General features: G+C 49.6%; 1 protein-coding gene across 3 annotated transcripts in view; it reads left to right on the top strand.

Annotated features, from left to right (window-relative positions):
* The first annotated feature begins 1,211 nt into the window (after window positions 1–1,211).
* WIPI2 (WD repeat domain, phosphoinositide interacting 2) overlaps window positions 1,212–24,098 on the top strand; it is a 31,850-nt gene continuing 8,963 nt past the window's right edge. The window contains exons 1-6 of one of the 3 annotated variants that reach the window (XM_059037354.2): window positions 1,212–1,513; window positions 8,147–8,229; window positions 20,743–20,912; window positions 22,266–22,362; window positions 22,736–22,833; window positions 23,253–23,345. In XM_059037354.2, the coding sequence (XP_058893337.1) occupies window positions 1,440–1,513; window positions 8,147–8,229; window positions 20,743–20,912; window positions 22,266–22,362; window positions 22,736–22,833; window positions 23,253–23,345 (615 nt within the window). In that variant the 5' untranslated portion in view covers window positions 1,212–1,439. Of the gene's footprint in view, window positions 1,514–8,146; window positions 8,230–20,742; window positions 20,913–22,265; window positions 22,363–22,735; window positions 22,834–23,252; window positions 23,346–24,098 lie in introns of those variants that run through there. The other 2 variants (XM_059037355.2, XM_067012575.1) reach the window with 2 other exon arrangements.

The raw sequence follows: 24,098 nt of genomic DNA, 5'->3' as shown, positions 1-24,098 counted from the left end.
CCAAGGTTTTTTTGTTCTGTTTTGTTTTGTTTTGTTTTAAATTGAAGAATAGTTGATCTACTTTCCTCAGTGACTTTCAATGCATTCTTGACACCATGGCTAGAATTAACAAACTTGATCACACCATTCTGTATTTTTAATGCTTTTTAATATTGTTCTTGGTACAAAGATCAGTCTCTTGCCTAATGTACCTTTTTTTTAAAGATTTTTTGGGGGGTTTGTGTTTTGTTTTGTTTTTTTTTTACCATTTTAAAAGTCTTTACTGAATTTGTTACAATACTGCTTCTGTTTGTTTTGGTTTGGTTTGGTTTTTTGGTCAGGAGACATGTGGGATCTTAGCTCCCCCGCCAGGGATGGAACCAGCACCCCCTGCACTGGAAGGTGAAGCCTTAGTCATTGGACCACCAGGGAAGTCCCTCACCTTAACACCCAGCCTAATCCGGACACCTCCTGTTTCTCAAGCCAAATCTTTTGTCATGTGTACCGTCCCACTCCAAGCTCAGACACACACCATAGAGTTCTTTGGCCAGGTCACACTGTCTGTCATCCGTGGACCTTTGCCATACAGAACGCTTCCGTTCCTGAGGTCGGTTACCTGCTACTCAAACTACACCTCATCTCCTCCAGGAAGCCTTCCGGGCTGCACAGTCCCTGTCCCTTAAGTCTAGATTAAGCGACCTCATTATGTGCTTTCAATGAACCCCGGCTTTGTAATTGTGTTTACCTCTCCCACTGTAACTTCGCTGAAGGAAAGGAGGAGGCCTGTTTAGCTCACATGGAAGGCACTCCCTAAATATTACTGAATGAATGAATACGTGTAAAATAGAATCCTCCCCAGAGACCCAAAACGCGTGGGCCTTGGAGAAGCAACGGGGTTTCCATTCTCAGATCTAACACTTAGCAAATAAGTTAATATTTTTGAGCCTCAGTTTTCAAATTCATAAAATGGGAATGCAACATTCCTTACAAAGCATTGCCATAAGCACCAAATAACGCACGTATCTGGCACAATGATTGGCACGCGGCGGACCCTTTTAATATTAATAAAAAGATGGGGGCGGGGGACACGGAACGCCTACTCTTTACAACGCGCATGAGCGGCCCCTGATCCGCCCACAAGGCCAGCCCATCGCAACCCCCAGCGCGTCCCCACGCGTGCGCGTGTTCGACCGGAACCTGGGGCCAGGCCGGAGGTGAAGGGGCGGACCTCCGCAGTACGCCTGCGCCGTGGGAGGTCGTGCGCCGAGGAGGCGGGGCCGCGCAGGCGCGCCTGGCGGCCCGGCTCTGGAGCATAAACAAGAGCGGGGTCGGGATGAGGCGGCTGTTGATGTTCGAGCGGCGAGTGGCGGCGAGCGGGGCCCGGGGCCGACCCTGAGCTCACCGCGACCTGCCCTCCCGCGCGCGAGCTCCGGGCCGGGCCCACCCGCCGCGCGCCCACCATGAACCTGGCGAGTCAGAGTGGCGAGGCTGGCGCCAGCCAGCTACTCTTCGCCAACTTCAACCAGGACGTCACGTAAGGACGGGCGTGGGCCGGGGTCGGAGCCGGGGGCCGCGGGGCGGGGGCCGGAGCCTGGGGGCCTGGGGCCGGGGAGGGCGGAGGCATCCTCGGGGCGGGCCCAGCGCGTTCTGGGAGGGAGGGGCGCCCTCCCTGGGGATCCTCTTGGCTCTGCCCGGGAGCTGCGATCTCTGAGCCGGGAAAGCGAGGGAGGTAGGGAAGGTATTTTACCCACCACGGGAAGGCTTTGTCTTTTCGGACCTCACTTCTCACAAAGTTGGGGCAGAACTTTGTGGCCTGACTTGTTGTCTCGGCCGCCTCTGGGGCGGTGGGGGTGGGTTTCTCCCTTATAACCCGCCTCCCTCTTGTACCTCAGCTCTCTTGCTCCAGTCTTTCCCTCTTCAGGCCCTTCTCCTCATCTCCTCATCATCTTTGGGTCCCTTTGATTTCCTTTTCTTCCCGTCTCGCTGTTCTTTTTGACAGGTAACTTTGATGTCCTTCTCGAGCAAAAAACAAACTTAGCAGTAAACGTGGTCTCTGACCTGGGGAGAAACTGAGCCAAGGGGGATGTGACAGAGAACACCCCCCCCCCCCCCGAGGTCTTGGTGCTTCGGGGCATGGGCCATCCTTATAGGGGAAGAGAGGCCCATGACGTCAGCCCTTGGATTTGGAACGCTGTTTGTCCCAACCCACGTGGGTTTGAAGCCGATTCTTCGGAGGCTGTCTCCTGTGACGTGTGAGGATAGTGACTAGATGAGGTTTCTGGAGAAGGAAGGATAAGTTGTGGGACTGGAAGGGAGGAAAGCCATCTTGGGAAGTGAGTAAGAGGAAGTGATGTCAGAGGGGAGGAGGAGTGGGTCATTGGCTTCGGATCAAGTAGTAGGTTGAGTTGTCCCTGGCTGAATGGAATCAGCAAAGTAGAACATGAGATCTTTTTAAAAAGTTAAAAATCAGTTGTAGAATGGCAAGCCACCACGTCAGTGGCGTGCAGTGGGTGCTCGGTAGCACCTTGCAAAGTTGGGAAAGTAGGGCTTCCCTGGTGGCGCAGCGGTTGAGAGTCCGCCTGCCAATGCTGGGCACGCGGGTTCGTGCCCCGGTCCGGGGGGATCCCACGTGCCACAGAGCGGCTGGGCCCGTGAGCCACGGCCGCTGAGCCTGCGCGTCCGGAGCCTGCGCTCCGCAACGGGAGAGGCCACAGCAGTGAGAGGCCCGCGTACCGCAAAAAACCAAACCAAAACTAAAAAAAACAAAGTTGGGGAAGTAGTGCGGACAGCCCCACAGTGGGCCTCTGTTGGGACTTGGAAGGGAGCAGATCACCTCCTCCAACTACAGGGACAGGAAACCGAAGCTGAGGAAGGTTCGGAGCAGAGCCTGGATCTTTACCCTCAGTTGACGGTGGAGGTGGGGGCAGCTTTCCTGAATTGTCTTCCAGTGTCCTTTGCAACCTGCCGTGCTGTTGTTTCTACCTACAGAGTAGGATCTGGAGGACAGTGGATGTAGAAAGCAGACCGTAGCAATCTTTGAAGGTGAAAACTATCGAATGCTAGTGTTCTGTATGACCAAAAGCCAATCCAGCAAAAACAATGTGGACCACCTGTTGCAGGAGGTTATGACTGAGATGGGTTATGTTATACTAATCCAAGTAGGGGAGAGGACACTTTCAAACCAACGGTGATTCCGTTTTTAAGGCCTTAGTATTTTGAGACCAGTAAGAATGGTAGCTTTATGGTTTTTTATGTCTTGTATAAATTAGAGAATTTCCAAATCATTTCCTACCATTCTTTAAGTTTTTCATTGCTCATCATTTCTATTGAAAGGAAATCATATATGAGAAAGCATTCTCTTTTGCTCTTATTTTAAATGGCGTTCAAATACCACTTTCCCCATATAATAGAGGAATGTCACTCTGGCCTGAAATAAGGTCTTTTTGTACTTGGAAATCGTGCTTTCCCATTCCTCCATGAGTCCTGAGGTTATTAGTTCAAGACAAGATTTGTGTGTCATAATTTTGATTTGCTAAAGAGACCTTGATATAGAATGAGCATAAATTGTAATGAATAGTAAGTTAGGATTATACTAAAAGTTTATTGATTAAAGTGACTAATTTGTTTTAAATCTACACCTGAAAGAAATACAGAAGTTCTGGGGAGAGGCTTGACAGTTCACTCCTTTCCCTCCCTTGTCCATCTCCAGCATTTACTTTGATAGAGGAACACAAGTTTTTCACAAGGCAAAGAATATTGGATCCACATTCACGGTATTCAGTGAGAAAATCTGGAAGCCGTTTCACTTAATAGAATATATATTCTACGTTGTACAGTAATGCTTGAACAACAGTGTTCCTTTCATAACAAACTATATCTGTCCTTTCTGTTTTTCCTGGTAATAAGGTTTCAAATACTGTAGTATTTTTTTCTGTGATTCTTATTCCAAAAGTGTGAACGTTTATTTGGGGTTTTTTTGTTTTGTTTTGTTTTTACCGTTTGTTTTTGTTTCTTTGTTATTTTAACTAGAATTGGGGAAAAGGCATCAAGAAAAGCTGGTCCCCGTCGTCTCCTTCTTCTTGGCTGGTTAGTTCCGGTCCTGGTTTCTGAAAGTAACACTTTGGAAGGCTTATCTTCAGGAATTTTTGGTGGGTTTTTTTTTTTTGCGGTACGCGGGCCTCTCACTGTTGTGACCTCTCCCGTTGCGGAGCACAGGCTCCGGACGCGCAGGCGCAGCGGCCACGGCTCACGGGCCCAGCCGCTCCGCGGCACGTGGGATCCTCCCGGACCGGGGCACGAACCCGCGTGCCCTGCCTCGACAGGCGGACTCTCAACCACTGCGCCACCAGGGAAGCCCCAAATTTTTGGTGTTTTGATATCGAAGTTAAGAAACTAATAGAAGTGCAGAGTATCACTTGGATCTTCAACGGAAATATCAGGGACTAAGGACTTGCAGGGGACCCCACCCAGCTTGTGGAAGTCATTGATTGGGCGATGTCTACATCGTTTAGAAACTACATTTCTGAAAGAAATGGAATAAGGACAGGGACTCGACTTCCGAAGTCTTCTGTCTGTAGCTTTGACGTTGTTAGTGTCTAACAGTTACGGGCATAGGGACAGTAAGGCATTGGCCTGAATTGATTGCCTTCTTGACCCGGGTTTCTTCTAAGGTTACATACAGCAGCTGTCCTGGAAGGTCACTTCTCTCCTTTTCCCTCGTCAGTCAATCGAGGGGCTTGGGAGTAAGGATTCTTCCACCTTAAAGTTCTAGGTGGTTCTGCCTGCCGTGTGGAGGATGTGTTTTGAGGCAGCAGGGCAGTCACTGGGGAGGGTATTGCCCAGCGGCAGTGGCCAGTAGACAGACGGCTGAGCCGTCAGGGTTTGGTGCGACCCATGGGACGTGCATGAGGCGCTTAAGGGGGAAGTTAAGGCTCCTCCCGAGCCTCCAGCCTAGATTCCAGATGCGCAGTGACAGCACATCATGGGAGGAAGATCAGAGGGGGACCCGGTTTAGGGAGAAAGGTGAACTCTGCTTTGGATCTGACGGAGTTTGAGGGGCCTTAGGGATGTCCAGGTGGAGGTCTGGGGTGGCCGCGAGCTTACTGAGTAGGGCCGCAGGGCCGGCCGGGTCTCGGCAGCAGTTCGGGTGGCCTCCCTTTTATGGCTGTGACTGTTTCCGCTTCACCCCGTCCTCGAGTTTGGCTCTTTGATGGAGATAATGAAAAGGGAGAACACAAGTGGGCTGATCATGGGTAAGAGGGTAAAAAAAAAGGGAGTTAAGAAAGTGATTTTTTTTTTAAATGTTGTTAACATTTATAAAATGTTTTCTTAAAAAATTTTTTTTGTTTTTTAATAGAAATCACTGTCTTTTAGATACTGAGCACTCAAGTTTAAATTCAGTGACAAGAGACTTGCAGTTAAAGATGGTGGATTAAATACAAGCATTTATTTTGGCTCCCTCTCAGAACCCTAATAAAATGTCAGTCAATGAAATATCAAAAAGATACTTTAAGAAGCTTAAACCCATAGAACGAGGAGACACTAGCAACAAAATTTTGGAAGCCAGCAAGTGGTAAAGGAAAGTGGATCCTCCATTGCTAGTGGCGAAAGCAGAGAACCAACCTACTTGGAACCGCGGAATCCCCCAAAGGCTCAGGACGGGCGGTCTCGGGGGCTCTGCAGCGGAGCAAAGTCGCGTGTGGCGAAGATCCAGAGGACCGGCCCAGAGTATGCTTCAGAAGCAGTCACCGTTCCTAGCTGGTGAAGGACTTGGGCCTTGTCTCCAGAGGGAACAGCAGGGCCTCTGGATTTTGGCACCATGCACAGTTGAAGGCAGGGGCCTGCTAGCGAAGTGAGGGATGAAGTAGATATGTGCTTTTTTCTGTTATTGCTGGGCGTTCCCTTTGCCAGTGAAAGCTCTCCTTACCTTACCGTGTAAACACTTAATGGGGAGTGAGATTCTTAGGGGAATCTCATGCTTGTGTACTTCTCCCATTAATACAGCATATGGTCAGGCAAATCATGAGATGTTATTAAAAGCAGAATCTCCAAAGAGGGGTGTGTGAGCCTGACCATTGATATTCGAGATGTAAATATCAAACCTATTTGTATTTCATATCATCCTTTAAAAATGTCTGCCTTTATTGATAAAGTCTGTGCTCACACTATACCACATGTACATATCAAAAAATACTTGGTGTATTTTTGCTTACATTTCCTACTGATTGGGGTGTGCAAGTAGGAAGCCATGCGATTAAAACTCTAGCAGAGGTATTTAATATCCTAAATCAGTTTCTGAATATCTGGAAGAACATCAGAGAGCTAATATTTGATCAGTTTTAACAAATTCTGCCCGTTTGGAGCACAGCCGAAATCCTGGGTGTATCAAAATCCAGGTCCTCATTAATTAATTCAAACTCATTAATTTTGCCTGTAGAAAAAGCCCTCTCTAAGCTTATTTTATATATAAAACTAATAAGCTTGGTGACTTGGTTTCCAGGTCAACAAATTTGAAAGAGGGAGGGGCCGTTAATGCTAGTGGGATGCTTGGGAAACAGTGACAGCTGTCAGCAGAACAGAGGGTAGAGGGTATTTGATCACCCAGCACAACAGACCGCTGCCTGGTGGAGGTACGGAAGACCCTCGCCTCCTTGTTAGGGTCTGAGGGGGGCACTTCGCTGTGGCAGTGAGGTCGTTTCACGATGTGAGTCCAGTCAGATCACCGGTGAGGGTTTGCCGTCCCGCACAGAAACCTGTATGGGGACGACTTTTAAAATCAGACATGGTGGGATATAAGGGTTTGGTGCTTAAGACAGCAACGCTTAGTTATCTGGAAAACATTTTCCTGAACGTCAGTTTTCCAGAAGTTGTGAATTATTGAGATTTTGTTTCACTTTTAGCTTTCTTGGATATTCTTGTGTTTTTGTTGGCTCCTTAATTGCTCTTCAAAAAATTTACAGGTAACAATGCCTAATTACTTCATTGATGTGATTAATTCAATACAGTGAGGCATTTTTGTAGAGAAAAATTATATAAACTGGTAGGAGTTCCATTTCTGTTTATACTTCTGGGATGAACCAGTTGCAATTTCAGTGTTTAGTAGTGCTTATAGCAGCTCTGTTCTTGGAATGTGTTTCTTCTTCTACGTAAGTATGAAAGAGGTTGGAAAGCTCGAGTTTCTAACAGATGAAATGGTCATTAAAAATAGCCCTAATTTTTTATCTTGGCGTACACACGCTCGTCATATGAAACGTCAGTCTTCGCTAGTTCTAGGCTTCTGGTTTACCTTCTGTCTCCACGTGTTCTCCCAGACATTACATTCCAGAGTGATCCCAGGAGCTGACTCTTCGCGTGTCCCGCCACTTCGTGCTTCCTTCTCCATCCTCTCTGTTTCCGAAAGCCATGCTTCTTCTTTGTACTCCCCCTGTCGGTCAGTCACGCTCTGGGCAGCAGTAATCTTCTCTGAGGAAGCACCTCTTTTGGCGCCACAGCTGTCCTGCGCTAGGGGTCTGGAGCGCTCAGAGCTCGCGCCGAGCCTCTGGGCAGCAGCAGCAGTGCGGGGTGCCGGCTGCGGAATCTCACACACAAGGCCAACTATGTTATGTAGTCTTGCGATTCCAGGCTCTGAGTTAGCTCCTCAGTCTGTTTGATTTCCGTCCTGCGGCTGAGCCATAGCGTAACGTAAGTGACTGAGCTGCCTTTGTTACGGCCTGACTGCAGTGCAGAAAGACACCATCATCCACCAAAGCTGTAAATATCTTTGTTTAACATTTACAGTGTTATCCTAACTTTTGGACTCTACCATACACCGGGCACGTATATCAGATTAGCTGAGAAACCGCACTGTGTTTTGAGGGGATCATTAATTTAGGGCTGATTACTTTTATTTGTATGTCAGACTTACCTTTAAAGTTGTATAGATTTTCAGTAAGAACATTGTCTGTCTCTATTTTATTGACATTCACCTTTTCCCGGCTGTGAGGTGTGGCTTCTTCCGTGCCGCTCTCTTTTCTGCTCTTCCACCACTCCGCTGCTGCAAACTCCGTGAACTTATTTGTGCTAATTATGGGTAGAGATGATGGTGACCGTTTGGTAACGCGGAGCTAGTTTGTGCGTTATCACTGCCTACACGTATCAGCTCTTATTTCTGAATTTGGCTTTTTTGCAGGTCTCTAGCTGTTGGTAGTAAATCCGGTTATAAATTTTTCTCCCTTTCTTCTGTGGATAAACTGGAACAGATCTATGAATGCAGTAAGTGTTTGCTTTATTTTTCCCCCTTCTTAAAATAGACAAGTTGTACTTGAATTAGGTTGCGTTCTTAAATTCACACATTATGGTTAAAATCCAAATGCCCCTTGACCAGTAATCTTCTTTCACCTTAGTCTCACTGAGAGGTGATGGCTATGACTGAACAATTATGTGTTCTCCCAGATCTTTTTCTGTGCGTTTGCGTACTTTTAAATGTACACATAGAAATACTGTATGGGTTGCCATTTCCAATACATGATACCATACTATATGCATTATTCTATAGTTTCTCCCCTTTTTTAATGCTGTTTAAACCACTTAGATTTCTGTCATAGAGGGCTTCCAGAATTTGAAAAGTTTACATCCCCCTAGGAGTGATTTATTTTCTCCATTCGGCATTTTATGGTGTTTAAGTGGCTGTGTGTCAGATACCTGTGGGGTTGCAGAAGGGCTGTGAGCTTCGGTACCTTGCTAAGTCACCTTCTGTGACTTTACACAGACCGCTTCATGGACCTCAGTTTCTTTGTTTTTCGTGTGTGTGTGTGTGTGTGAGAGAGAGAGAGAGAGAGAGAGAGAGCGCACGCGAGTACTTGCTGAATAAAGAGTAAGTAGTAGGTACAGACCCTCCCCCAGTGCGCATAGGATGGAAAGCTTTGACTCTGCACGTACATCTTTTGTTTTCATTGCTATTGTTGCAAGAAGCAGAGCAGATCCCTGTACCCTTCTCCCGGTTTCCCCCCGTGGTAACGCTTCGCGGAAGTGCAGTACAGTGTCACAGCCGGGAAGGCTGCGTGGATGCAGTCCCACCTGTGTGTATGAAGTTCTGTACAGTCTGAACACCCATCTAGCTTCCCGTGCCCACCACAATGAAGACACTGGGCCGTCTGACACCGCAGGGTCCTCCCTGTTGCCCTTGTACCCACACCTGCCTCCCCTCCCCCACTGCCACCCCACCGTCCCTAATCCCTGGCAGCCACTGATCTGTTCTCTGGTTCCAGAATATTTTCACAAATGTGAATAAATGGAAGTACGTAATGTTTTGAGATTGGCTCTTTTCGCTCAGCATCTTTCCCTGGAAGTTCACCCACGTTGCCGAGTGTCAGTAGCACCGTCTTCTCTGTTGCTAAAGCTGGTTCCACGTGCGGACGCAGCCCAGCTGTCTGACCCTCACCCGGCGAAGCACGTCTGGGCTGATTCCAGATCTGGGCTGTTAAAAATATAGCTGCTGTGTATGGGGTTTGGGGTGGATGTAACTTTTCACGTCTGGGATTAGTGTCTCCGTGTAATTGCCGGGTTGTGCGTGTGGTGTTTTGCCTCTGTCTTTTTAAGGCCTGGACTGTTTTACGGGGCGGCCGCGCCATCTTACGTCCCCACCAGTGATGTATGAGTGGAGCCAGTTCCTCAGGGGCCTTGCCGGCAGCCGGCGTTACCAGTGGGTTTTCCTTCAGCCGTTCTTGTGGATTTGTGCAGTGCTATCTCGTGGTTTTACTTTGCAATTCCCTCATGGCTAACGATGTTGAACATTTTTTCATGTGCTTATTTGCCTATTCTCTTCAGTGAAATGTCTGTTCATGTTTTGGCCCACTTTTTTTATTTTTGGGGTACGCGGGCCTCTCACCGCTGCGGCCTCTCCCGCTGCGGAGCACAGGCTCCGGATGCACAGGCCCAGCGGCCACAGCCCACGGGCCCAGCCGCTCCACGGCACGCGGGATCCTCCCGGACCGGGGCACGAACCCGCGCCCCCCGCATCAACAGGCGGACTCCCAACCACTGCGCCACCAGGGAAGCCCTGGTCCACTTTTTAATTGGATTACTTGGAGTTTTTTAATGTTGAGTTTTGAGAGTTCTTTATATATTCTAGATACTAGTCCTTTGTCATACGTGGCTTGTAAATATTTTCTCTGTACATAATGATAGCCCTGCAGCCGGCCCGTGGCGTGATCTAATTAAGAATTCTTGTTACATAAGATTGAGGAGGTCAGTATTCTTGTAATTAGTCACACTGGGGTATGGATTCGAGGAGAGATTTAATATTTATCATTTTAATTATCTATGTGAGCATGCAGTTTGGGGGAATTGAGTTTTCTCCTTATTAATGATGCCAGTATCTCCTTCCTGAATGTTCCACACTTACCAACTTTGCTTTCACTGTGGTTTGGTGTTCCGTTTTGGAATTCTCCTTTGCCTGTTAATATCTCTTAAGAAGGGGAGGTTTCAGTGAGTTGATATGAAGAGACATCTCATAATCATTTCTGGTTCCATTCACTCTGTAAACATTCATTGAGGACCTGCTATGTGCCAGCCCTGTTCTGGCTGTGGAGACACATTGGTGACAAAGTTTCTGCTCTCATGACACTTATGTTTAAATGGAGGCAGACAAAGAACAAGGAAATACATTTGTGTCGGAGGTTAGGCTGGGGACACTGTGGAGCGAACACAGATGTAAATACCGGCCCCCACCCTTCCTGCATTAACGTAAGGTGAGGAGGACCCAGGCTTTTGGAAAGTCCTTTCTCTGTGCCCAGTACTTGCAGTTGCAGAGTTCTTGTGGCCCACTGGGGCTCAGAGGCTCGCCAGGCTCCCTCCAGGCCTTGGCCTCCCCTCTCCAGGTCCGCCCTCTGGTGTCCCTCACCTCCGTCAGCAGATGGTGTCTGACGTTCCCCAGCAAGGCCCCTGTCTGTTGCTGCCCCTGGAGGCCGGCACCGGGCCCTGTACGGGGCGGTGGCTGGCAGCGCTTCTTGCAGTGAGTGTCCCCACCTCACGGCTCCTGCCTTAGATTTTACTCCTTTTTTGGCCTCAGACTTGCCTCCTGATCTTACAAATCTTCTCAAAAAGCCTTTCTCCTAGTGTGTGGCTGGAAGGGGTGATGGGGGTGATAACACCGCTGTGGACTAGAGTGCTGGCTCATCTCAGGAGGGCGCTTCTGGGGCCCCCAGACTGGCTGCCGTCTCTTGATTGCACACAGGATGCTTTCCTGTCGGGGATTCCTTCGAAGAAGCGTCGCCTGGTCTCTGGAAACCGGATTCCTTCGGGCTTTTATGAATGACTGAAACATTTATTGAATCTACATGCCCGTGAGCGCCCGGATCCTGCTGTTAACTGGTTTGACACCCACAGAATGGAGACCCAGTGCTTAGATAGGGTGTCAGAATACCCACACCTTGTCTTGACACCCTCTCAGTTTGAATCAGTTCGGTGACTAATTTGTTTCCTTGGAGTTTATCAAGTGGGTTTTTTGGTGCCTCATTTTTCAGAGGTTTTTGATGGAACAAAATGTGATGCCTTGATAGCATCATAAAAGAGTGGGTGTTTACTGACCAGCGTGTTGAGGTGGTACATAGATTTCTTTGCTGTTCTTAGTGAGCTTCGGCCCTAAAAATAGGTGGGAATGGACAGAGAGCTCTTTCAGGATTAGCACGTGACACTGAAGCTGCGAAATTCTTTTGCCCCTAGAACATCATGAAGTAGATAGAAGAACGTCTCTTAGAAAACAGGTTAGCTACTGAGTTAAGATCACTTTCCGGTATTTTCCTACATGTAGGTTCGAGCAGAGTAGTACTTAACGCCTCCATGTTCAGCCCGGCTCAGTTGGCTTGCCCCCTCGTGACTCTTGACTGTCCCTTGTCACGTCAGGTCTTTGCTGTCGGCGGCTGCTGCTGGTGCAGAAAGAATGAGCCAGAGCTGGTCTTGGGAGAAGCAAGATTGACAGCTATTTGTTCTGTTTCATTTACTTAAACAAAAAACCTTTTCCCAGCAGCACTGGAAGATTTTTGTTTTTCAACTCTCTGCATCACGGTTTCAAACTTAAGGAAAGTAGCAGGAACTCCCATGTGTGCTTTGCCCTCTGTGTGTGCCCTGTTTGTTTTATCATTCTCTTTGCCTCTCTGTCTGTCCTTTTAAATGTATTTGAAGGTATGTAAAGTGCAAATATGTGGTCTCTCTTCCCTGAAACATTACTGAAACGAAATCCTACCCTGTTAGACAATATAAATAAAGGTTGTAGCTTTATTACTTGTAAAATATCACAGAAGTTCAGAAGGAAAAGTTGGCCTTTTCAGATTCTACATCGTGTGTCATCTTTATATTTTGTAGTTCTGAGCTAGGAAATCATACCTCACAAAGCATTAGTTCTGAAACTCAGCATAAGCAGCCTGGCCGACTAGGTTCTGATTCGGCAGACAGACCTTGCACTGGCTGGAACGTTCACCGCAGTGAGATTTACACTGATGGATCTTCCAGGGGAGAAATCCAGTAGCCTCTCTTGAGCCTGTTGTGGTGGAAGATCGGGTGGGCTGTACACGTGCGTCTCTTCAGAGCCCCGGGCATCCGCAGACACGCCTGGTCGGGGAGTGTGCTGTGTTCGTTCATGGCTTTGTCCCTCCCCTCTTGCCACCACGGGAAATTTTATCATCGCCGGCTCCGAACAGCACCAGCGGAGGCAAAACAACATTTTCTTTTTTCCTTTTTTTTTTTTTTCTTTTTTTTTTTTTCTTTTTTTTTTTTGTCTGTGTTGGGTCTCCAGTGCTGCGTGTGGGCTTTCTCTAGTTGCACCGAGCGGGGGCTACTCTTTGTGGTGGTGCGTGGGCTTCTCATTGCGGTGGCTTCTCTTGTTGCACAGCACGGGCTCTAGGCACATGGGCTTCAGTAATTGTGGCACGCGGGCTCAGTAGTTGTGGCTCGTGGGCTCTAGAGCGCAGGCGCAATAGTTGTGGCGCACGGGCTTGCTTACTCCGCGGCATGTGGGATCTTCCCGGACCAGGGCTGGAACCCATGTGCCCTGCATCGGCAGGCGGATTCGTAACCACTGCGCCACCAGGGAAGTCCCGACAACATTCTTTCCTAAATGAAGTCGTTTCTTAAATTAAATTTTGGATAGGCACTCTCTAGGAAGAGAGTGTGGCAGAAACGGTGGCCGTGGAAGCAAAGGCCTTAGACGCTGGAGGCCGCTGGGGTTTGCGCTCCGGCTTTCTCCGTGGTCGCGCTGTGTGCCGACCGCCCTGCATCTTTTCATTTGGGCGCCCTGCTCCGCAGTTAGCAGCCGGATTCCTGCGCGCTGGCATTTCATGGGAGGGCTGAGCTGTGCGTGCCTCGGGTTAGTGGAAAGTGACCGCTCTGGATCTGTGGGTTCTGTGGATGCTTGTTTTTAAAAGTTCTCTTGGGAGTGAGGTGTAACATAAGAACGTTAAAGAGCTGGAAACAACGCCGCAGAACATAACCAACCTAAACCACTAGCAGTGTGTAAAAATAGGTTGCTTTTTGAAGGTGTATTCCTGAAACGATCTAAGCACGTTGCTTCCTAGGGCTTAAAGGGTCTCTGAGGTGAATCCTGTTGGTTGTTTTTTCCTTAAGTAGTGACAAAAATGTGGTAGCTCTGGGATGACCAGCAGTTCACCTGCCTTCTGCAGGCAGCCTCAGCCGTTTTCTGGTTCCTGTCTCCTTTGGACATCTGATGGAAGGTGCAGGTATTTCCCAGAGAAACCCCAATATTTAGTGTATGATTGCGGCAGTTGGAGAGACCCCTGGAAGCCTGTGTGTGCTCCCGGGTCCGGGGCCCTGTGATCTAGGAGGGGATCGCGGTGAAGGGCCCTCCGTCACTCACAAGCCCATAGGAGCACAGCTTGATGTTTCAGGGCCCTGCATACATCAGATCTCAATATATTGGCCAGAATTCAAATTTATTCAGTTGTCTGCCTGTGGGGGTTATTTTTTTTTTCATAGCTTTTTTGAGATGTAATTTGGACGCCATGAGAATCACCGGTTTAGAGTACAATTCGGTGGGTTCCCGGGTATTGACTGAGTTGTGCCGCCTACCGTGAGCTAATTGTAAAACATTGTATCGCTCCCCGAAGAGCCCCTCAGTCCATTGGGGGGGTGACTGCCTCCCACCCCCACCCCCTCAGCCCTTGGCCACCACTAACCTCCTTCCTCCCGCTGTCCGTTCGCTGCTCTGGACGTTTCAGATAAACGGAATCACGGGGGACTGGCTTCCTTCGCTTGGAATGTTCTCTCTCAGGGTTCACCCGTGTTGGAGCGTGGATGGGCTCTTCCTTTCGTTTTGTTGCTCGTTGGACATTCCGTGTTTTGTCAGTGGACACTTGGGTTGTTTCCCCTTTTTGGCTGTTGTAAATAGTGCTGCGGTGCGTGTTTGTGTTATCGTGTGGACGTGTGTTTTCATTTCTCTCTGAGTAGCTAGATGCTGTAGGAGTGGAATTGCTGGTAGTCATTTGCTTTTTTTTGGTCTTGATTGCTTTTTGTGCCCCTTTGCCTGCTCTTCTGTTGGATTACTTGTCTCTTACAGAGTTAAAGCAAATTAGCCGGTTGGTGTGGGTTGCTAATATTTCTTCTGGATTGTCTGCTCTTTAACCTTGCTTATGGTCTCTGCCATTCTGACGTCTTGACTTTCTGTAGATTCAGATGTATATCCATCTGGTCTCGTAAGGCTTCTGAGTACTAGGAAGGCTCTTCCTGTTCAGGGGGTGCATGAATAGCCTCTCATGTCATCTTCTGGTTCTTTGGGTTTGTGTTTTACGTTAAATACTTGCCTACTTGCAGTTGATTTTGATGTGAGAAATTTTCCACTTGACTCATGAGCTGGAAAAGATATTTTTCCTATGTCTTGATATATTTAGAGGGGCTTACTGAAGTATTTAGGGGTGAAATGTCAAGATGATGAGCCTCTCTTTGAAACTTCAGCAAAGAAAAAGATAGCTGAAGCTAAATGGTAGAAAGATAACATTTGTGAAATCCAGGTGATGCAGGTCTATGGAGGTTCATTATAATGTTCTCGTCTATGAATGTTTGCAGCTAAAAACAGCTTTGCTGCCTCCACACCACACTTCCCCTGTTGTTAAAATTCTAAAAGGAGTCTCTTCTGCTTGTTTTCATTAAAGTTAAAAAAAAGAAATTTCAAACTTATAGTTGGATGGCAACACCCTAAACCCATTTTCTTTACTTTCTCTACACCTGGTTTAAGCAAATGTATGATCCACCCCTTTTCTTTTTCCACCATTTTATTAATGGAAATTTTCAAACACACAGAAAAGTTGTAAGTATTTTACAGCCAGTACCCATGTACCCAGCATTTAGAGTCTATTGTTAGCACTTTACCATACTTACCCATCTCTCCGTCCATCCGTCCATCTCTCCATCCATCCATCCATCCTGTTTTTTGTGTCTGCATTTCTAAGTACCTTGCAGACATCGGTACACATTCCCTGAAATACCATACCACGAATATTAGTTACTAGTGCTTTTTTCATTTTTTCCTTTTGAGGTAATATTTATATACAGTGGAATGCACAGATCTTAAGTCAACATTCTGTGTTCTGACAAATGCACAGACATCTGTGTAACCTGAACTCCTATCAAGGTTTACCATCACTCCAGAAAGTTCCCTCATACCCCTTCCCCCATCACTCCCAGCTCCCTTCCACCTGCCAGGAGGCAAGCAGTTAGTTTTGCCTGTTCTGCATCATATACATGCAGCGTATGCCCTCTTAGTAAGGTTTCTTTTGCTCAGAGGAATGTTTTTGAGGTTTGTCCGTATTATTGCATCTCCGTTGTCCAGTATATGAATATACTACTGACTGTATGTTCATTCTCCTATTGAGGGACATCTGGGCTTTTTCCAGTTTTTAGCTATTACTTATTTATTACGAATAAAGGTGCTGTGAACATTCTTGTAGAAATCTTTTTGTGGACGCATGTTTTCATTTGTCTTAGGTAAATAGGAGCGGCACCTGTGTTTCGCTTTTACAGGAAACTCTCAGGTCCTGCCAGTGGCTGTCCGTTGTGCATTTCCACCAGTGCCGTATGACAGTCTGGTGGCTCTGCGTTCTCACCAGCATTTGGCAATATCGGGCTTTTTCATTTTGGGCGTTCTGATGTGTATCTAATAATGTCTCATTGTGGTTTTAGTGTAAATTCCCCCGATGGCTAATGATATTGGACACATCGATGTCCTTGTTGGCCTCTGTGCATCTTTTGTGAAATATCTGTTCAGATCTTTCGTCCCTTTTAAAATTTGATTGTTTTGTCTTTTTACTGTCCAGTTGTCAGAGTTCTTTAGATATTCTGGATACCAGACCTTTGTCACATACGTTTTGTAAATATTTTTTCCCAGTCTGTGGCTTGACTTGTCTTTTAAGCAAATATTTTGAATTTTGATGAAGTCTGATTTTTTTTTTTTCTTTTTTTGTGATACGCGGGCCTCTCACTGTTGTGGCCTCTCTCATTGTGGAGCACAGGCTCCGGACGCGCAGGCTCAGCGGCCATGGCTCATGGGCCCAGCCGCTCCGCGGCATGTGGGATCTTCCCGGACCAGGGCATGAACCCACGTCCCCCGCATTGGCAGGCAGACTCACAACCACGGCGCCACCAGGGAAGCCCATGATTTATTTTTTTCATTTATGATTTTTGCCTTTTCTGTCCTTTCTAAGAAACCTTTGCCTACTGTCAAGTCATGAAGATCTTTTCCTATGTTTTCTTTGAAAGCTTTATAGTTTCAGCTTTTATGTTTAGCTCAGTGGTTCCTTCTCAGATTAATTCTGGTGTGTGGTATGAGCTATGAGTCACCTTAAGCTTCTCCTTAGGAATTCCTGCTCCACCATTTGTCAAAAAGATTTTTCTTCCCTCACTGAATTGCTTTGGTGCCTAAAAACAGTCCTATAAGTGTGTGTCCGTTCCTGCTCTTTATTCTCTTCTGTTGGTCTGTTTATTAGCCTTTATGTCGGAAACATACTGTCTTATTTCCTGTCACTTTGTTTGTATACTGAGGTTTGAAGTCACATGATGTGTAAGCCCTTCAACTTTGTTCTTTTTCAAGATAGCCTGGGATATTCTAGATCCTTTGCCTTTCTGACTTTAAAATCAGCTTGTCAGGGCTTCCCTGGTGGCGCAGCGGTTGAGAGTCCGCCTGCCAATGCGGGGGACACGGGTTCGAGCCCCGGTCCGGGAGGATCCCACGCGCCGCGGAGCGGCTGGGCCCGTGAGCCATGGCCGCTGAGCCTGCGCGTCCGGAGCCTGTGCTCCGCAACGGGAGAGGCCACAGCAGTGAGAGGCCCGCGTACCGCAGAAAAAAAAAAAAAATCAGCTTGTCAGTGTCTACAAAAGAAGTCTGCTGGGATTGTAATTGGGGTTGCATTGGACCTAGACGTCAGTTGGGTGAGAATTGGTATCTTAACGTATAATGTTGAGTATTCCAGTCTGTGAACGTGGTATATCTCTCCATTTATGAAGATCTTCTTTAATTTCTCTTAGTAATATCCTGTGGGTTTTGGTATGGAGGTCTTACATCTTCTGTTCAATTTTGTCCTGATGTTTTGGTTGTTTTTGAGATTGTTGTAAATGGAATTTCTTCGTTTTACTTACCAGTTGTTTGCTAAGAGTGTATAAAAATATGGTTGATTCTTGTATTCTAACCTCGTATCCTGTGACTTTGCTAAATTCATTCATTACTTTTAATAGGTGCTTAGTAGAGCCCATGAGCTTGCAGAGTAGTCGTTTGCTGTCTTCCTTTCTGGTCCTTGTGCCTTTGATGTCATCTTCTTGCCTGTGGCCATCTGCCAGCTTCCAGTCCAGGGTGAGGAGAGGGGCAGCCCTGCCCTGTTTCCAGTCTTAAAAGGAAAAGAGTTCAATATTAAGTCCGCCATGAAGTGTGGTGCTAGCTGTGACATTTTTCACGGAAGTCCTTTATTGATTGAAGAAGTTTCTTCTGATCCTTAGGTTTCTGAGTTTTTACTGTGAAGGGGCGGTGAGTTTTCTCATGCTTCTTCTGCATCTCTGGCATTGATAGGATTTTCCTCTGACTGGTTGAATTTTAATTGATCACCGCAGCCCCAGCGGGAGACTGACAGTGCCTGCTGATGATCCGACATTTTTCTAATAACTGTTTGCTTACCCTGTGAGGTGACTGTTCATATATCTGTCCTCCCTCGTTAAACCTCCCACCTCTGTGCCCCGCGGAGCTGATAACCGCTGGCATGCCTCGAGGAGAAACGGATGCTTCCAGCGTGGAACTCCCTGGTATTTCCTCCCTCGGATGACCGCCCCCCTCACCCCGGTCTGGGCCGCCTTCTCATCTCCCTCCTTTCAAATGGGGAAGAGGGGGTACCTGTCTGTTGAAACCAGTCCTGCTGGGTCTCACGCCTTCCGGTTTCTCAGACGTCATCCTGTCTCTTCCGCATTGTCTGTCTCTCCATCAGTGCCTCTCGTTGCTCACTTATCTCAAGACAGGCACTTGGGCCATAGCGTCCCACACGGGACCCTCCATCCCTTCCCCCATCTCGGCATCCCCTCGTTACGCAGCCCCTCCTGGCAGTTGCTGGGGTTCTCGGTCGCTTCCTCACGCACCTCCCTTTCACGTGTTGTTCTGCCCCGTCAGAGTCTGTCGGGTCTCCGGATGGCGTCCGTGTTACCAGATTCAGCGTGCCCGCCAGCGTGAGACCCGATGGGGGCGGTGCGCCCAGGCAGACAGACTCCTGTCCTTGGAAACTGGGCCCGGGCGGGGGTGGGAGGGTCACCACTGCTGAGCTGGCCTCCGGGTTCCCAGGGATGACAGGACAGCGCTGCGTGAGACGTGCAGGGTGCGATCCATCAGGGCCGTGTGCCTCCAAACCGTCGTCACATCTTGAGGAGAGAGTGAGGTGACTCGGGGCTGGGAGCCCGAAGGGTGAGACGCCGGGCAGGATGGACCTGAGCCTCGTGGGAGCAAGCGTGGCTGTGGAGACGGCCCTCCCTGCCTCTCCCAGCCACGGCCCGGCCCCTCCCAGCCCACGGGTCCTGCTCAGGTTGCGTTACGTCTCCCCGCCCGCTTCCTGTGGGAAAGGGGCTGATGGGAGAAGGGGAGGATGTGGGCCTGAGGGAGGTAATCTTTACTGCACATCACTGCCGTTCTGGGTGGCTGTTGGTCTCTCCCGAGTCTGGTCGGCCTGATGTTGGAACACTGCCTGTGCAGGTGCTGGAGTCGAGTCAGCCGATGACGACAGTCCGAGGCCACGTCCCCCTGTGCTGGAGGTCACGCGTGACCGTGCCCTTCCGTCCAGGGTCAGATCCTGGAAGGGGTTGGCAGCTCCCCTGAGATGCTGCCGGGCAGACAAGCTTCAGGCTTGTGTGGTTCTTTTTGAAGGAAGGTTAGTTTGTAGCCGCAGGCAAGAGAAGTGATTCTCACTTGTGTAAAAGCAGCTGTGATGAAACCACTGTAAGAGCTTGGAATCATGCACTTGATTTCATTGCCTATTCCAGTCTATGTGGTAGCGATGTCTTAATTTTCCCACAAATATGAGGTGCGTCACTTCGGATATGCCTCTCGGCTGACACCCAGGAGTTGGGCCCTGTGCTGAGCGCGTTGGCCTGTCAAACCCACGCTGAGGTGACTGACGCCACGCCGTTTCCTAGAGCAGTTTGTGTCTTCCTGCGGCGGCCTTTGGAGCTCACCTGCTCGCTGTAGTAGTTTGGTTTTGAAACTAACCTACGTGTGTTTTTAAGTGACACCATTAGGGTCGGCGGCAGCTGAGTGGGCGCAGCCCCTTCGAGTAGCCTCGCACTTGGTGTGGTGGGTGGATTTTCACCGCGCGCTTGTGTTCACGGTGGAGCTGCTCTCGAGGCTCCGGCTGGTCAGGCCCCGCAGGTCCCCTGGGCTGTGGTCCATCTGGGTGTCTCTGTTCTCTGTGCTCTGCTCAGCTCCAGACGGAGCGTGGCCGCAGATCATTGTTAGGTGGTGAATGGGTCTGTGCTTAACGCCGGCCCAGCGGTACTTCCCGTAGCTCAGGTCGAGACGGGCTGCCCGTGAAAATCATCTAGATTCTTGGCTCTGGACCCTCCCTGCATATCCCAGAATTCTCTTTACTCCTCCGGCTGAACTTACCCCAGGCAATTACCAATGAAACCAAGGGGGGGGTAAGGGGAGAGTGCGGGTGTGGGGGCCTCCCAGGGAGATGGGGGTGAAGTAACAGCCGCGCAGGGCCCACTGTGTCTGTTCTTGTCTGTGTGGGCTGCTGTGCATACAGTTCATAACCCACTGTCCTCTGAGCGGGGGTGGGGAGCAGGGAGCGAAGGGGATCGAGGGCCGACTGCGTGCTGGAGTCTGTAAGTCCCTCCTCACGCCGGGGTAGCCGTGAGCCCCTTTACAGGCAGGAAGGCAAGCCCTCCAGAGATGCAGTCATTCAGGGAACGCTTGGGGGAAAATGAGGCCTCTGTCGGGGCGGGGCTCACATTCCAGTGAGTTTGGGTAGCAGCCAGGGAGCAGATGAAGGCGGTTATGGGTGGACCCCCCGGGGGGCAGTGACAGGGTGCCACGTGTGGAATGGGGGGGGCCTCTGAGGAGTGGGTCCTCCTTGCCGAGTGCAGGGCGGCCTGCCGGCGGCTTGTCCAGGCCTCATAAGCAGTGAACTTGACCCGCTCTGTTGGCCCCAGAGCTCGCAGCGGGGAGCCCGCCCGTAGACACGTGTTTGCACACACGAGCGCGCTGTGCCTGTTGACAGGGGTACACACAGATGCGGGTTTTTTTCCTCCTTTCAGCTGACACTGAAGATGTGTGCATCGTGGAAAGACTGTTCTCGAGCAGCTTGGTGGCCATCGTCAGCCTCAAGGCCCCCAGGAAGCTGAAGGTTTGCCACTTTAAGAAGGGGACCGAGATCTGCAACTACAGCTACTCCAACACCATCCTGGCCGTGAGGCTGAACAGGCAGGTGGGCCGCGCTCTCGCCTGCTGGGGGCTCTCGCCTGTGTCTCCGAGTCCTCAGTGGCGCCCCTCGGGCACAGCCGACCGTCCCCAGGCGGTGCTCCTGGTCCCCCGGCCGTGCTTCTGTTCACCTGACCCCCCACCTGGACTCAACTCTGTTCTCTCGTCTCCGCGGTTTTGCTGAGATAGCCCCATTCCTGACGACTCCCTGGCCTCTGCCAGCTGCTTTACTCATCCCTCAACATGAACCTTCTTTTGCTTTTTATAAATGTTACTTTTAAAAAAAAATCTGTGAGCATCTTTATCTTTTTTTTTTTTTTTTTGCCACCCCTTGTGACTCGCAGGATCTTAGTTCCCCTGACCAGGGACTGAACCCGGGCCGTGGCATTTGAAAGCACCGTGTCCTAACCACTGGACGGCCAGGGAATTCCCTATCCCTTTAACTGTTAATTTAACTTTTAAGATGAAGGATTTATTACTTTTTTGTGTCTCTCCCAAAACCCACAAGAATGTCTGGCCCGGAGTGTAGACCTGGTGGCTGGCGCTTGAGTTTATTCCATGAGATGGTCACGTGGCTTCGGCTTACAGAACACAGCCTTGTCCTTAAGGGCTGTCACCACGTTCTGTCAACAGCCAGTTCTGCGCAGGGAATGCTCGTTACGTGGCCTCGGGTGGCCCGTGCGTGACTAAAGTGGACACCCCTGACATGGTTGAAACTGGGTCTGTTGACAGAAAGGTTGGTTAAAATGGTAAATTAGAAAGTGTAACACGTTGAACTTTTTTCGGACTTGTAACATACAAGTGACCGTTCACGTACCAGCTCATGCAGAGCCGAGGGCGGCCAGTTGTCTCTGTTACAGAGATCATCCCCTTGGTGCATCAGCTACACATCCATCTTCCCTAAAATGGAGCGAGAACTTCGCCACCTGCCAAGTAGTCTGGGTGCAGAATTTTACACTTTTTTAAAAGCCCTAGTTTGTACTTTCATCCTGCCGTGCCTCATGCAGCATCGGTTTCTGAAACCTTCACCAAACCTGTCCCAGGCTCTAGACCTGGTTTTCGTGAGGGGAGGGCCGAGAGCGCAACAAAAGCAAACCGTGTTTTTCTTAGCTGGAGACCAGTTTCTATGAGGTTGAATTAACTCGTACAGTTAGAAGTCCCTGGTGGAGCCGGCGGAAGCGGTTGTGGGTACAGACGCCACCCTGGGCGAGCGGGGACTGTTCCATGAGCACCCAGTGCAGGCGTTCCGGAAGGGGCATAGCGTCTTAGTGCAGGAGTCCGCTAACTGGAGGTCGGGAGCGAGCGTCATGCTGGCTCTGCCTTACGTTTGGTTTTCCGCGTTTTGTCGTGTCTTTTCCAGAGGCTGATCGTGTGCCTGGAGGAGTCTCTGTACATACACAACATCCGCGACATGAAGGTGCTGCACACCATCCGGGAGACGCCCCCAAACCCCGCAGGTGAGTGCGCGGGGAGCGGACAGGCCTGCCTTTCTAAGAGCTGTCAGTGAGAGAGATTTTCTTCTCCTTTTAGGTTGCACAGATTGATCTTAAAGCAAGCTACCGCCCTTCTGACACTGGTCTTGTGACCACATAAACCGTTGGTTCGGTCAGCCTCCAATTTTGAGGTTTCTAACCAGTTCCAATCAGAGGGCTTTAGTCAGTTTTTACAATCCTGCTGTCCCCTACGGTGGCGGTTTGGGGTGTGTGGAACTTAAAACCCAGTGATACGACGACCAGGGTCGCATCAGAGGTCCCCTGGACTTGCGAAGTGCCGAGTTCTGGTGACACGTGGAGGATCTGACCGCGTTTGTTCCCCGTGTGTCGTTCGCAGGCCTGTGTGCCCTGTCGATCAACAACGACAACTGTTACCTGGCGTATCCAGGCAGCGCGACCATCGGGGAGGTGCAGGTCTTCGACACGATCAATCTGGTGAGGTTCTTTGGTCCTTGGAGAGCTCTGTACAACACCCCTTCTTCCTAAAAGGAGGGCCGAGGAGCCTCTGCCCTCCTCGTTTCCTGGGCATGGTTTCCGCTGCCGCCCTCTCCGTCGCCGAGCAGGTCCGAGTCACCCTGCCTCCGGACGTGTTCCTGTCCCCGCGGTGCTGCACGCTTAGCGGCACAAGTGCTAGAAGCGGTGGAGAAAACCGTAAAACTCCATGGAGACACTGCTTTGCTTTTTTTTAAACAGTTTCGAGCAGCATTTCGTTTTGAGCAGCATTTCCTTGGACCCCTCACCTCTGGTTAATCAGGGGGATTTGGCGTCTGTGTTAACCGTGCTGGTGTTCTGGTAACAGCCAGTGGGCAGCGCAGGGCACGGCGGGCATGGTGTCACTTTACCCTTCCTTCCAGAGAGCGGCAAACATGATTCCGGCTCATGACAGCCCTTTAGCCGCACTGGCCTTCGACGCCAGCGGAACCAAGCTCGCCACTGCTTCCGAGAAGGTAAGGCTGCTGCGGCCCTGTGGAAAACTAGGTCACCTCTGTTCACACAGTTAGTTTGTGCTAACCAGCAAAGCAGCTTTGTACCAGCTAGCTCACGGCCAGGCACAGTCCATGGCCTGGAGGGCGGGTGCGGGGAGAGACAGGGCGGGGCTCCACGGCCGTTCGCCTCAGTGGAGCACGTGTCATGGCTGTACGTGTTCAGCTGTCGTTTATTTAGCCATCCTTCTGGGTTGGTTTAGTGTGTCTAGTATTTCAGCTGTATATTTATAGTAGTAATTTGAATATAGATAGTGTATGTAAGTCTTACACATAAACTTTCCATGGTCATCTCTGAACACTGACATGAGTTTCCAGTGAGGAGGATTTTGGGGTAAGGGGATGTGGCCCTTTTTAAGCTCCGTGCACGGAGGACAGAACGGCTTGGGCGTCCCTTCCGTTTGCCCGCTCCTCTTGGCCCCGTGACCCTGCTGGGCCCTTGTCCTCTCCCAGCTCAGCTGCTGTGTCTCCTCCCTCCTCCGCCCGCTCGGCGTTCTCCTGGCTCATTCCCCTCTTCTCAGTGCCCACTGCCTACTTTACTTTGATGCTTTCTCACTGAAAACCTAAAGGAGCCCCCTCCTAAGTCACCTCTTCCCTGGAACCAGCCGCCCAGATGAGGCACATAAACGTCGGCTCACTTCTCTACCTTTCCCGTGTGGGTCTGGACCCTCACACGCACTTTCTGTGATAACGGCGCTACCGTTTATGGGTCACTCG

This window comes from Kogia breviceps, chromosome 14, assembly GCF_026419965.1.
Source record: "Kogia breviceps isolate mKogBre1 chromosome 14, mKogBre1 haplotype 1, whole genome shotgun sequence".
Lineage (NCBI taxonomy): Eukaryota > Metazoa > Chordata > Mammalia > Artiodactyla > Physeteridae > Kogia > Kogia breviceps.
Note: the sequence above shows the minus strand (reverse complement) of the source record. Positions and strands in the feature narration are given on the sequence as shown.